Below are 15,155 nucleotides of genomic sequence, written 5' to 3' on the forward strand. Positions count from 1 at the left end.
AGCACCAATCAACGATCAGAGGGGGGAAGTTTACTGGTACTATAAATACCAAACAGACGCGCACCCGCGCGCAGTATTCGTCTTCTCTTTAAACGGTATTGTTGTGCAGTTTGCAGAAGCCGCATTACCAGCTTCAGCCAACAATCAACTTTCCGTCTCACAAGAAAGGAGCACTACTTTAATATTCAAAATGGTAAGTTTCGATATATTAATGTTCAAAATACGTTGGTTTTAATTTGATATCTTTATTTTTTCGACGGAAAAGAGAAAGTTCTGTGTCCGCTTCTCTTGGCCTTTATTCAACCATGGAGTCAGCCATATTGTTGTAACGGTTAACTACCGGCCGGCTCCACCCTTTTTCTGACTCATATTTCTATAGCCCTACCCTTGATAATTTTTCAATTATTTCTATTATTATATCCTTGAGATAATAATTTTATCAAGTAACTTTTATCTTTAACTTTTTTATCTCTATTTTCATATTTATTACTCTACTATAGACAAAGGAAAATTGGAATTTGTAATTCGTATTTTAATTTGGACATGAATTACTGATCAATTTAGAACAATTTACTTGTGCGAAATATTTTCTATAATTTTTTTTAGAGCGGAGCCGTATTTTTTTTATTGTCGATTGTAGAACATTCTTTAGTTTCGTTTCTTAAATTAGAATTAACCTTTAAAGTGCTAAGTGTTGGAAAATCACGCTCAGTGCTAACCCCGGTCTGTCAGACCGCTATTCCCTTTTGACAGTTTTTTAGTCATTTATAATTTTTAAAAGACTACTATTATAAATATTTTTTACTTTTTAACAAAAAAAGTCATTTCTGTATTATGCATTTATTTATTTGATTTATTTTGTAAATGCAGTATATGAGAACTGTCAGTAAAACTAGCTGCGCGTCAAGTTGCGCAGACGTTACTCATGGGAATATACTGGAATATACTTTCACTTAAAGCTAACCCCGGTCTCACAGACCGCTATACTTCAAATATTTATTTATATTAAAAAATTTAACGAATAAAATTTTTTGAAAAAGTTGTCTCCTAACAGATTTTTATAAAATATGAAGCTTCTAAAAAGTTCAAGTTCTTATTATACTTTGAAAAAAAGTTACAAGCAAAGAAAATTTTAATAGCGGTCTGCCAGACCGGCATAGCACTTTAAAGGTTAACTGGAAATGAAGAATTATTGATTCTTTTTTCATGGTATTTTTAAAGTTCTGTTTCTTACGGTATGTTTTATTTTTAGCGTGAATGTATCTCAATCCATGTTGGTCAAGCCGGAGTCCAGATTGGTAACGCCTGTTGGGAACTTTACTGTCTGGAACATGGAATCCAACCGGACGGTCAAATGCCCTCTGACAAGACTATCGGTGGAGGCGATGACAGTTTCAACACCTTTTTCAGTGAAACTGGTGCTGGAAAACACGTTCCTCGAGCTGTCTTCATCGATCTTGAACCAACAGTAGTCGGTAAGATTAAATTTAAGATTAAGATTAATTAAGATTCAACTGCTGTCAAAGAAAAAATTATATTCACACTGAAAGAATTCTGGGCAGACTGCATGCTTTACATGGGAGGCGCCAGAGCTCTCTGTCTCAGGGCTCGTATCTCACCTCAAAAAGGCGAGATGCGAGCCCTGAGACAGAGAGCACTGGCGGTTCTCATGTAAAGCTTGCACTCTGCCCAAAATTCTTTCAGTGCAGAGAATAACTTTTGAAATTTGAAATTTCCAGATGAAGTACGAACTGGAACATATCGTCAGCTGTTCCATCCAGAACAACTAATCACTGGAAAGGAGGACGCAGCTAACAATTATGCTCGAGGTCATTACACTATCGGAAAAGAAATTGTTGACTTGGTTCTCGACCGCATCCGTAAATTGGCCGACCAATGTACTGGACTCCAAGGATTCCTAATCTTCCACTCCTTCGGTGGAGGTACCGGCTCTGGATTCACATCTCTTTTGATGGAAAGACTCTCTGTTGACTATGGAAAGAAGTCGAAATTGGAATTCGCTATCTATCCAGCTCCACAAGTTTCAACTGCTGTTGTCGAACCCTACAATTCAATATTGACAACCCATACTACCTTGGAACACTCCGACTGTGCCTTCATGGTAGACAATGAAGCTATCTACGACATTTGCAGACGAAACTTGGACATTGAACGACCGACCTACACAAATCTTAACAGACTGATTGGACAGATTGTTTCCTCCATCACGGCTTCTCTTCGTTTTGACGGTGCTCTCAATGTCGATCTTACCGAATTCCAAACAAATTTGGTACCATACCCAAGAATCCACTTCCCTCTGGTCACTTACGCTCCAGTCATTTCTGCCGAGAAGGCGTATCACGAACAACTTTCCGTTGGAGAAATCACAAACGCCTGCTTCGAGCCAGCCAACCAAATGGTCAAATGCGACCCCAGACACGGAAAATACATGGCTTGTTGCATGTTGTACAGAGGAGACGTTGTTCCCAAGGACGTCAATGCTGCAATCGCAACAATCAAGACCAAGCGCACAATCCAATTTGTCGACTGGTGTCCAACTGGTTTCAAGGTAAATATTCCTTTTACCTCTATAATATACTTATGAAATTATTAATTATTAATTATGAAATTATCTAATTGTTTGATTTTATCTTTTTCCAGGTCGGTATCAACTATCAACCCCCAACCGTTGTGCCAGGCGGTGATTTGGCCAAGGTACAAAGAGCAGTGTGCATGTTGTCCAACACAACAGCTATTGCTGAAGCGTGGGCAAGACTCGACCATAAATTCGACTTGATGTACGCCAAACGTGCTTTCGTACATTGGTACGTCGGTGAGGGTATGGAGGAAGGCGAATTCTCAGAAGCAAGAGAGGATCTTGCTGCTCTGGAGAAGGACTACGAAGAAGTCGGTATGGACTCCACCGAAGGCGAGGGAGAGGGAGCAGAAGAATACTAGACTACCAAATTTTCATCATTTTAATGACATTCCTCTCTGCAAGAAATTTTTAAACCAATATCTTTTACACCAGTCTTTGTTTACAGCTTTTGCCAGTTGAATAAAAAACAGTAATTTTCAGCAACTTATATGCATGACTCTTTATTTTCCTCCAATTACAAAGAAATTAAAACTTGAATTAAAAAATTATTTAACTAAAGTCAACTGAAATTTAATTTAATTAAAATTAAGCTTGGAAAAATGTATTATTAAAATAATAATTGAAATTAAATTAATTAAATAATAATTGATTATTTTTAAAAAAAAAGAATGTAATGAAATTTAAAAAAGAACGTAATTAAAATTATTTTACCATATATTTAATATTTCATAATATATTAACTATTACAATAATAAATTGCAATTATATTGTTTAATAATACAATAATTATTGTTATACGATAGCATTTCTCGTCAAAGTAATTTTATGTACTCCGTGCCTGAAAATACATTATTTTTTCTGCAATCTTAATATTTCAGTTTACATTCATCTCATTCCTTTTTGTTTTTTTTTTTAGAGAGAAATACAATAGAAAATAATGGAAAGAATCGAATTTGTAACTGATTCTTTTTTTTCGATATTTCCTGTACAAAAAAGCTATTTAATATTTACGTACATCGCGTTAATTTCTGATTCTCATGCAAGTGCTATCAAATATTTACTTCACAATCGCAGTCCACAATTATTACAATATCAATAAAAGTAATCAAAGGAACATTAAAAATAACGAACACAAGTCGTTCGTGTCGTTGTTCAATTCGCTTTAACCCGCATTCATTTTTAAAAGTAAAATTTTTTTATTTAAATCAAAATTATTTTATTTATTTATTAAATAATAATTAAGAAATCATTCAAGTATTAAGTACTTACATTTCTTGGTGTTGAATATTTAAAAAAAAAAATAAACAAACGCAAATTTTATTCCAAAAATTTGCCAACTCAATAAATTATTTAATTTCTTTTAGGATTAATGTTCACATAACATTTGAATGATTCTTATTATTATATCAAAATTATACAACCTATCATAAAAAGTATTAAATTCTTTTTATTTTATTCCAGTAATAAAGTATAAACGCATTTTAAAATTATGGTTAATAAGTCAAAAAACTGAAAAGAACAGTCATAAATAGAAAACTTTGTAAATTGTAAAACCTCATCTTCTTATTTTTAGTTTCACTTTATGTAAAAAATATAAAAGAACAAAGAGTTGAAAACATTTTTTCAATATAATAAAAAATTGTGAAAGAAAATAAATTTCTTAAAATCTAAAGAAATCTTGTCTAGAAATAATAGTATTTACAGAAAGTATTGTCTAAATAATGTTTCGCATTTTTTATTAAAACATTTGTAAGATTTTTTTTAAATACAGGTGGTGTTTTAATTCACAATAACACAAATAATTAAAATGCATTTTGCCCATCTTGAAGTGAAATTTAAATAAAAACTAATAAAAAAACGAATAGATGTATATATATATATATATATATTTATATAGAGATTAAAAAAGCACTTTGGAAATTATTGCAAGCAAGTGCAGCGTGTTTCTTAATTGCAAAACTAATGCGATGGCTCTAAGGCGCGTTTTAGCGAGTTGAAGTGAATCGATCAAAAAAAGGTTGATTATTAAGATTTAGTTTAGAAATACAGTCATAATATCAGCTGGCCATTTTGTGGAACTGCACATCAATATTTCTTTTATCACGTCCTTATTTAGCTTAATATCTTCCATACATATTTTTTTAATTAAAAAACAATGAACGTGATAATTTTTTATGGAAGATGGACAAATGCACAAGTTTAGATATTTCTACATAAAGCGTATCGAAGTATTGAACATTTTTTTTTTTGAAACAACTTCGATTTCTTTTTTATTACCTCATCGATTCCTATAACAGCGATCAAGAGCGCTCGCTAAATCTTCATAGGCCATTTTTTTTAAAGCGGAAGAGAAAAACAATGTGCAAAGATAAAAAGCGACATTCGTTAATATTTCACGAATCTAAATATAATCCTTTTCTTTTTCTGTTTAGAAGGTGGCTCACGATATTCGCCTTACCCTTCCGACTAAGTATCAGGTACGGAGGATCTAGAGAAATCAATCGGAGATCACCATAGAAGAAATATTTTTTGCGACGTATCTCATGCGCAATTAACTTGCTCTCCTTAAATAAAAACGTTCTAACGAGAGTGTTTTGTATCAGAGGCAATCGAAACTTGAGATGATATTGTTATCATTAAATTTCCTTTATTAATGTACTAGCTTAAAAATCTTCTCACTATAAAGTTGCTTAAGAAATAAAGTTTATTAGAGCGCCTTCAATTACATTTTGTTGAAAAAAAGAATCCACTCTCCGTATATTCGAATAAAGAGAGTTGAAAGCTTGAAAAGTGCGCCTCATACGTGTCGAATAATAATAATTATTATTATTATTATTATTATTATTATTATTATTAGGGAAAAAGTCAAGTAGCATCGGACCTTGTTAAAAAATTTCATTACAATTTATCAAATATCATGAAATACATATTAATTGCACCTCAAATTACTTAATATAAAAATTGTTCCCGTTTCTACTAGAAACATGTGGTAAATATATTCTAAACTTGTCACCTTTATATTTATTATATTTTTTACTAAAATGAGTAAAAATCAAAAATAAGAGAATTAATTATGAATAGTCAATTGTTGACAAAAATATTGTCAAAATTCATTAGATCGAATAAAAATATATAATCCTATACAAATATTTTGGTAAAATATTTTTACAACCAAATTATATTGTAATAAAAAGCATCGAAAATATAAATTCAAAAATCTTAGGAAGACGGTGCTACCAGAATTTATCCTAATATTATTATTTTTTTACAAAATATGCAATGCACAAGAGGGTAGAATCCGGTAGCATATATAACTTTCGAATAGAACGTTTCGTGCAATTTACCCGAGAGTGTTAAAAGCACATTATAACGATAATTATGAGGGTGAGTTTCTTCAGATTTTAAATACACAATAAAAAGAGCGCGACTCTTAACAAATTAAAAACGTAAAAACGTTAACAATACAATAAAATTTTCTTATTGTAGACGTAATGCGATGGCAGTCTTGAGTCCTGGAAAGATGCTATGATTGTTTTGCTCGGATGCAATTTACTTGTCCGCTAATTGCTTTATCACGTCTAGTTCCTCATTCTGAACTCGCATTTCGATTCCGGATTGGATGTGTCAACGTTTACTTATGGTAAGCTTTCCTTTCTGGCAGTGTCTGAAAACAATTTGTATAATTGAAAAACAAATTTATTTACAATTAGAATTTATTTATAATTAGACTAAAACTGACATGATGATTTAATCATTCCGAGTGTGAGAAATAAATCTTCTATAATTATAAAAAGGAAATCGAGTAAATCGTAAGAATTAAAAATGAAAAACGGTACCTAACATAACGGTCAATTAATAAAGAACTCGTTAAAAATCAAAACCGTTCATTTTCTACGTATAATAAAACTAGCGAGCTCAACTATCCTATCAACTATCCTAAGGATTAATGCCATTCAGCTTTTCAGAAAGTACAGTCATAAACTATCAGTAAGCAATTTAGTCTTCACAGAACTCGTTAAAAATTTAGGAAGGTGACCTTCATTTTTTAAAGTTAATTCAACTATAGCTGCAATATATTCAGCTATAGATCATGTAAAGACTAAATTTCATTAATCAATAATCTTGACTTTCTTCACTATAATTTCTATTTTTCAACTCGATAGTTAAATTGGCAAAAAATCTGTTCAAGTTAATTCTCTTCCCATGACATGGCAAGCATTTGAATTTTTTTCTAAAAATGATTCTAAATCCTTACCACTCGAATTGATAATAAAATAGGAAATTGGGAATATACATACCGAGTATAGAACTACCTACGCCTCAACAGGCTTCTTCTTTTCCTTTTTCTTTTTAAGGAAAGACGGCGTCCTCAGGCCCTTCTTCTTCTTCTTTTCTTTCTTGGGAGATTCTTCGCTGACGCTGACATCCTGCGACATGGAACCCTTAACATGGAAGGTCCCAACCTTAAACTTTTTCTCATGCACATGCAGTGTTGTGATTCTTATGAATAACTCTAACTTTCAGTCTCAATCCATGCAAGCAGCGTTTATAGCGAATAGCTTGCTTACAGCACTATCATTTATTAATTCTATTGTATCATTTTTTTAATAATAAAATTCTATCTTGATGATTTTAATAAAGTAATGAAGGTACAGAAAAATATATCTAGATATGAATGACTGAATAATTAATTAAATGAACTTTTCATCCAAAAACTACATAAATTCTTGGATTTTTTTCTTTTTTTAAATTATAGAAATAAAACTCTCTAAATATGAAAAACTTAGAATGCATCAAAAGTCTAGCACGCGTAAGAGAAAAGTGCGTATTTAAATTTACAATTCTCAAAAAAGTCGTTTATTTTATCCCAAAAATGTCATTTTGTATTTCCCTGTCCTTTCAATAATTTCTATATTGAATAATTCAAAAATTAAATAAGAAAAATATTTAAATTTTAATTTTCCTGGAATTATTTAGAGTTAATTCCCCATTTTTTCATAGTTTTAATTTATTTTTCAAAAATATTTAAATCTCATTTATTTTTCCACAATAATTAAAGTTTATAAAATTTCAATTTCAAATCCTAATGAAAATCAATTATTTACAAATAAATGCGTACTTCCTTCAAAATCAAATTTTTCAAAGATTTTCCATCCAAAATTATTCCAAAGTTTAATAATTTTTTAAAATAAAAAAAGTGAATTATCGAAAATAAATAAGTGAAATTATTGAAATTATTGAAAATAATTGATTTTCAAAAAATTACCTACCTATAATAAAAGAATTCGGAAAATAATTTTAAAAATACACTAAAAATATTTTTAAATAATATTTGAAAGATAATTAATTTTTACAATTTTATATAATTGAAAAATGTCCAAATAATTCAAGTTTAGTAAAAAATTAATTTGAAAATAATTAGTATTTTAATTCTTATTTGAAAATTAATTTTTTTACACATTAAAAATCGAAATAAGTTCATTTTATACCAAAAAAGTGATATTTTTTGACGCATTTTAAGTGAATTTTCATTTTTTCAGATTTAGAGAGTACAATTATAATTTTTTTCTACAATGAATATTTAAGGAAATAAATGTTCTTTGTATTAAAAATTATCAAAATTACTTTTTGAATCATTTTACAATGTGCAATATGAATATTACTCGTGTAATACATACTGAATAAGAAGACTGAAAAAGAGAGTAATTTTCTGAAACTTGGATCGTTTTTAAAAAGTTTTAAATTTAACAATTAATTTTTTTCAATACACTGAAAAAAGTTTGTTTGATTCAATTAACCGATTATTTGTCTATTATCAAATAAATATTTACTCGAATCAAATAATTATTATTCAAATCAAATTATGTTTGAAATAAATTGTATTTCAATCAATAATTTATTGAAGCAAATATCATTTACATAATTGACTCAAATAAAAATTATTCGATTCCAGTAAATATTTAATTGATAATAATCAAATAATTGATTACCATTTGAATCAAATAAATTTTTTTTTTCAGTGAATAAATAACAACTCATAATTGATATTAAGTTTCAGAAAACTAGAAAACATTTATAAATCTTTGCATATATTATATATGTGCATGGAATTGAGATATCAACAAGTATAAGAAATTGAAAAATTCTCTCTCCAAATAATAACAATAACAGTAACAGTAGATAGTGTTAATAAAAATGATAATGATAATAGTAATAATATTAACAAAAATGATAATAAAAGTTAACATATATAAGATATACAAAGATTGACAAAAAATTGATTTAATCAGACGTAACGTACCTCTTTGCTACTGTGCGAAAATGTGCTGTGATGCGCATCAGAGTGATCTCCATTTACGGTGTTTTCCCCTGTAACATAAAATTATAAATTGAAAAATTTTCCTCCAAATCATTTATTTGCAAAGAATATTTATTTTTTTTTAAATATTCTCAACAAATTTTTGAAATTCTCCTTAAACCCACAACCCACAAGATGGAATTTTATATTTTGGACAGAGAAGAAAGGGAATTTCTTACCTCAATTAATATAAAGCTTGATAGATGTGTAAAATAGCTAAATTCTTGCGATTAAATGCTATGAGAAAGCCAATCAGAGAGGAATTCTTGTTACCAAAAAAATGATAAGTACTGTCAAGGCATTTCATAATTGAAAAGAGCTAGAAACATTTTTTAAACTTGAAATAATTAAAATCAAGAAAAAGTTGAAATTTTAACAATTAAAATTTTACCAAAAATTACGTAAAGCTCGTTCCAATTATTTGTCAAGTAAATAAATAAATGAGTGTTATTAATGAACCTTATAATCGATATGTACAAGAAAGATGGTGATCATAAGGACTAAGATATGAAAAAATAAATAAACAATTATAATACCATAGACCAGAAACCAAAATGCACCTTAGAATAAAATAGTACTTATGAACAACTTCTTCCTTCCACAATCATTTTTGTGTTTCGTTTTTACAAAAGTTTCTTTATTCTTCAATGAAATTGTGATATATGAATATAATTATAAATAAATATGCGATATGAAAAGCCAATGGATTAATCACGTGCTATATACATAGCGTAAAAAATATAATGGCAATTGTGCATAAACAAAAAACATTATACCTTAAATAAAACAAAAGAAGCGATTTTTCCAACTTAAAATTCACAAATTTACCATTACATTTTTAAAATGCTATTTTCATTTATGATTCAACAACTTAATTCTAATTGTGACGTTTCGTCTATCGGTATCACGGCAATATTTCGCTTTGCGATTTTTAATCTATCCAAGTCTCGAAGTAACAATCATTAAAAATACTTTCTTTTAGCATTTTATATAGAAAAACATTTGTTTTTTTCTTTAATATTTTAAATATTTTAAATATGTTTTTTATAATACGTAAAATTTGTTTTAAATTTTCAATTATATAAAATATACTTTGAATTGTAGATTTAAAATCTTTAATATTTTAATATTATTCAATACTCTAATATTAATTTGGTAGAGTAAAATACTTTACGGTATTATAAAGTTTCAATCAAGTGCTTCCTATTCTATTATTTTCTTTGTAAGATTAAAAAGCGTTAAAGTGCTTAAAAGTTTTTTTTTTAATTCTTTCGAATTAACTCTATTCTAATGTATCACGAGAATCATTCTTTAAACTAATCGATGAATAACTATCAGTATCGGAAAGATTCATTTGAGTTATAACTCTATACAAACTAGTTTCCTCAAATTTTTCCTCAAATTTTTCCTCAAATTGTTGATCGATTGGGGAAAATTCACTTTTTTTGAAATTGCAACAAATCGCACTGTCATGTTCTTCGAGATGTTTTTCGAGTTTCATGAATTCTTTAGTGTCGTACGAATACGTCATGTAATCGGGTGGATTTTTGTAAATCGACTCCAACTCTTGACTAGTTTCAAATTCACGAGAATGATACTCCTTTTTTGGAAAGCAATCTCCCTTTGTGTCCACGTCCGATATCATTGTACTCGCTGATACGTCGGCGAAATTCAAAGTTGTGTTATTACAAAAGTCTTCTCTCGTTCTCTGTAAAATCGATTCGTTTTTTCGCTTCTCCAAATTCGAAGACACGTCGGCATTGTATTCCAATTCTGAAGTTTTGTCGCTGTCGCTTGCATCGGAAATGGAGTAGGTGGCATTTTGATTTTCGTCGCAGTCGACGTCTTCCTTGGTTGTGTCACTTCCGTCCCTGCAGGTGAAAAAATCTAGACTACGAGGAGAGAGTAGAGAATGGTCGAAGGATTTTTGATTTTCGTTGGTGACAAATTCGGTGGATTCGTTCATTTCTTCGATTGGAGGGAGCTTTGAGGATGATTCTTCTTCGCCGATGTTCACTTCCAGGCAACACGTGCAGACTTCTTCTTTTTCTTCAAAGTCGCCGAAATGAATGAAGGAAGGAGTTTTTTCGAGGAATTGGAATCTTTCATTTTTACAAGTCTCTTCTATTTTGTTTTCTCTAATATTCCACAGGAAACTGACTTCCTGATCGTTGAGGACTTGGGCTTTTCCCGTATCGAGTCGTAGAGTTTCCTTTTCTCTACTATTGTCGGATTTTGTGTCGTTATCGGTCGATTCGGAAGTTACTTCTTGTTCGGCGAAATTTTCCGACTCGGCCGACTGAATTTCAGAGGGCGAAGAATTTACCGTGCTCGTTGGATATTTTGTATTTCTATCACTGTCTGATGAGAACATGGTAAGTAATTTATCTCTCAAGTTCAGGACGTCATCTTCGTCGTCGCTCTCCGGAGAATTTTCCTCTAATTTTGGCTTCAATCTTGGCTGCATTTCTCCAACTTTGAAATCTACCTCCGAATTTTCCTCTTGACATTCTTCTTGAATTGAATCTGGATTATTGCTCATCAAGTGCAGAAGCTGTTTTATACACTCCTTGTCCTTTTGTGTCTCGGCAATTTCCTTATTTTCCGTTGGCAGACAGTTGAGACAATCACAAGGTAAAATCTCGTCATCTTTCAATTTCTTCAAAAGTTCTTGAAATCCAACTTCCGTTTCGTCGGACATTTTATTGGGACACTTTTTCAGTTCGATGTTGACAGTTTCTTTCAATTCCTTCGGTATACAAACTGAAGGATTTTCATAATCGAGTTTATCAATTATGTGGTGTACAATCTCTCGGATAACAATAAAGTTGTCTAAATTCTCATCGCCCCCTACTAAATTCTTCAAAGTATCGGACTGCAAATCATTCTCAATTTGAGAATTCAATTCCTCTTGATCACTTCCCGGTAGAGTCGAAATTAACCTCTCGATAATATCCTTAACAATCAGAAAAGCGTAAATTCTATTCTGCATCAACAGTGTCGCTTCCTCTTTCAGATTTTTCACATCGATGTACATATTTAAACAAGTTATGTCGTAAATAATATCATCAACGAAATTCGTAGCACTCGTGTAGATTTCCGTCTTTTCCAAATCACTGATTATTTCATTAACAGTCGAGTTCAATTCCTGTCGAAAAGATTCATCTTCATTTTTCTTGAGTTCAAGATAGGTGGAACTTGGGAGTTCCAAAATATCGGAACCTTGAGTGGAATTATTCTCCACATCGGACATGGTTTCATCGCTCAAATAATCATTTAGAATTTTAATATTTGGAAATGATTTGACTAGAGTGAGTTGTCTTTGTGTATCTAAAATATCATCCTTCTCCTTCTTAACGCTCGCGAGATCGAGCCACTCAAATATATCGTGTTTTAAACATCTACTGGAATCTAAATTATCAAATAGTTCAAAACTCTCAAGACTGAGACCCATCATTTCGATGGAAGTATTTTTACTCGACACACCTTTCTTCGAGGACAGTTCCGGTGTCAAACTATAAATCAAACTCATGTTCGTTGGATCTAAATTGTACTTGAGAGAATTATCTGTTTCGGGAAGATTCTCAAATGTCGTTATCGACGATGAATAATTCACGTTTATATTGTTAATCATCTCGGTGATGCTGTCTCGCCTCTCAGATGTTGCGGATGGAATTAGTTGAATTTTCTCAGTTTCACTGTTGGTATTATCATTTTTTGGAGAACTTTTATCTATTTCTTGTTGAATACCACTTTCAGCTTCAGCTTCATTATGAACAATCTTCTTGTAGACTTTTGAAAATAATTTATTAACATCCACATCTGAATGTTTGAATGAAAATATTTCGTCTATGAAAGCTTCAATGTCTTCATCGTGTGCTGGTCGTTCTAGTTTTTGCGAAGGGAATTCTGCGATATCTTCTATTGTTTCATAGTCGACGTTGAAAATTTCATCAAAAGCGGATTCTTCTGAGTTAACTTTAATGGAAAATAATTCTTTCAGATGAAAACACTCCTCTTCTTTCTCATCTTTGGCAATGAAAGAATTATTTTCTCCCTCTGAGGAGGAAGAATGTATTTCTTTCACAAAGTCTTCATATTTTATGTCTGTATCCTGTAAAATGGTTTTGCAGTTTGTTTCATCGCTTTTAAATTTCTTCTCAGTTGTTTTATTTTGATCAGGTTCAATTTTGATTTTATCATCAATAGAGTTTTGTTTAACTGTTGGTAGTTGTTCTTTAAATTCCAATTCTTCCATATTAGCTAAAACTGAATTTTTCGAAACGTCCGATTCATTGCCTGTGCCATCTTCTTGTGTTGAAATTATATTTTCATCTCTATTTTCAATTTCTTCTTTGCAAAACGTATTATTTTTATCTGATGAAGATTCTGAAGCTGTTGAACTATTTGACGAAATTTGCAATTCATCCGTTTCAACGTTTTCATTTTTTTCGAAACAACTTTCTTTTATGGAAACTTTTGAAAAAGTTTCATTCAAATTCTTCTCTGAAGTGCTGTCACTTTCATTGCTAACTGATGAATCATGGTCATCACGGTCATCATGATAAGATTTATCTTTTTCGTCCTGAAATTCATTTATCATCGTTTTTTGTTCATTCCTTTCACTTTCTATTGTAGGGATACTTTCATTAATATCGACATTATCACAATTGATTGATTTTGGTACTTCTTCGGTAACTTGAATATTAGCAAAAGATTCTTTTTCTTGTTCATTTATTTCACTTTCTATCGCAGGAATGATACCATCGTTACTATCGGAAGAAACTTGTTCTGTAATCACATTTTTATTTATACTTTCATCACAGAAATCTTTGGTAACATTATTAGTCTCATTCTCGTTGCTAGTGTAATAATCGATAGATTCATTTTCTAATTTTCTATTTTCACTCGACTCTTCCTCTTCATTTGAAATAATGATGCTGGCATTTTGCTCCACATGGTATTCATTACCATGCTCATCTTTATTTTCATCAGACGTGACATCTTTCTTTGAATCCGTCTTAATCAAATCACAACTATCAGGTTTAATTTCAAAATTCGAATCTAAAACTTTTCGAACTAAACTTGGCGCTTGTAGCGGTTCGCTCAGTGATTCTGGGGAAAGAGGGTCACTTTCCAAATCACTTTCAACTTGCTCTTCCAAATCTATATTAAGCTGTTGAATGAAATTCACTTCTTGACAATGATCAAAATTACAATCGACAGTGATTATTTCCTCGCTCTTGACATTTGTGTCCACATTTGTTCCACTAATAGATTCGCTATCCGTTGAGCTAATTACATCACTACAACGAATCAGAGGATGAAATTGTGTCTTAATTACAATATTTTTTAAATTATCAACCGACGTATTCGTACTTTTCGACGGAATATTCAATTTTTTAACGCACCGTCTTTTAGATTTACTTCCAAGATTCTTGGAATAATTTCCTACATCCTTCAACATCGTGTCATCATTTTCCAATTGTCCTTTGTTATTCTTCAAGGAATAATCTTCTTTATTTGTGACATCGATAAAAACACTATTTTCATCTCGTGAATCTATATAATCTTTTATCTTTGGACTAATTTTTTTGACTAAATGTTTTTTCGCGTTATTTCGATTTTTATCTAAATTTTCAATTCCACTTTCATTTACACTACAATTTAAATTTAAAGTCAAGTTAGAATAGTTTTTCAATTTATCATTAAGAGACTTAACTATCGCGCACGAATTCTCCAACTTGTTTTTATTTATTCGCTTCTCATAATTTGCAAAGAATTCGCGTTTTAAAATATTATTTTGTCTCGAATTAAAAAAGGAACGCGATTTTTTATCGTTTATCACGATATTCTCAATTTTAGAAGACAACAATGTTGGCGATTCAATTTTCATCAGAACGGGTTTCAAGATTTCCGCGACTGTTGTAGTTTTCGTAACTTCTAAACGAGGATTGTCGACGGATTCCGAGGATTGCCAGCTTGAGTAAGATAAACCTTCAATTTCACTGCTGCATGTACTTGACGGACCATTATCTGTAACCACATTGTCCAACAAACCTCAAACCATATACAAAATTACTTTAGCTAATTTTACAATACTATCGAAATTGACTCTTTTCCGTTTTCATACAAAGAAAAAGTTTTAGTAGCATTAATATTTTGTTAATCCCTTGTACCTTTTTCAAAACCATATGG

At 30.7% G+C, this 15,155-nt stretch overlaps 2 protein-coding genes across 9 annotated transcripts in view; one reads left to right on the forward strand and one right to left on the reverse strand.

Annotated features, from left to right (window-relative positions):
* The first annotated feature begins 42 nt into the window (after positions 1-42).
* On the forward strand, positions 43-3,086 carry LOC122512210 (tubulin alpha-1 chain). Its single transcript, XM_043627926.1, has 4 exons — positions 43-193; positions 1,253-1,475; positions 1,740-2,569; positions 2,662-3,086. The coding sequence occupies exons 1-4, from the start codon at positions 191-193 to the stop codon at positions 2,956-2,958; spliced, it is 1,353 nt and encodes a 450-aa protein (XP_043483861.1). The 5' UTR covers positions 43-190; the 3' UTR covers positions 2,959-3,086.
* A 209-nt stretch (positions 3,087-3,295) lies between these two features.
* LOC122512216 (protein hu-li tai shao) overlaps positions 3,296-15,155 on the reverse strand; it is a 38,510-nt gene continuing 26,650 nt past the window's right edge. For 7 of the 8 annotated variants that reach the window (XM_043627940.1, XM_043627936.1, XM_043627937.1 and 4 more), the window contains one exon: positions 9,573-14,993. In XM_043627940.1, the coding sequence (XP_043483875.1) occupies positions 10,240-14,993 (4,754 nt within the window). In that variant the 3' untranslated portion in view covers positions 9,573-10,239. Of the gene's footprint in view, positions 6,264-6,897; positions 7,027-8,900; positions 8,969-9,572; positions 14,994-15,155 lie in introns of those variants that run through there. The other variant, XM_043627941.1, reaches the window with a different exon arrangement.

The sequence above is a fragment of the Leptopilina heterotoma genome, unplaced genomic scaffold, assembly GCF_015476425.1.
Source record: "Leptopilina heterotoma isolate Lh14 unplaced genomic scaffold, ASM1547642v1 Lhet_95, whole genome shotgun sequence".
Lineage (NCBI taxonomy): Eukaryota > Metazoa > Arthropoda > Insecta > Hymenoptera > Figitidae > Leptopilina > Leptopilina heterotoma.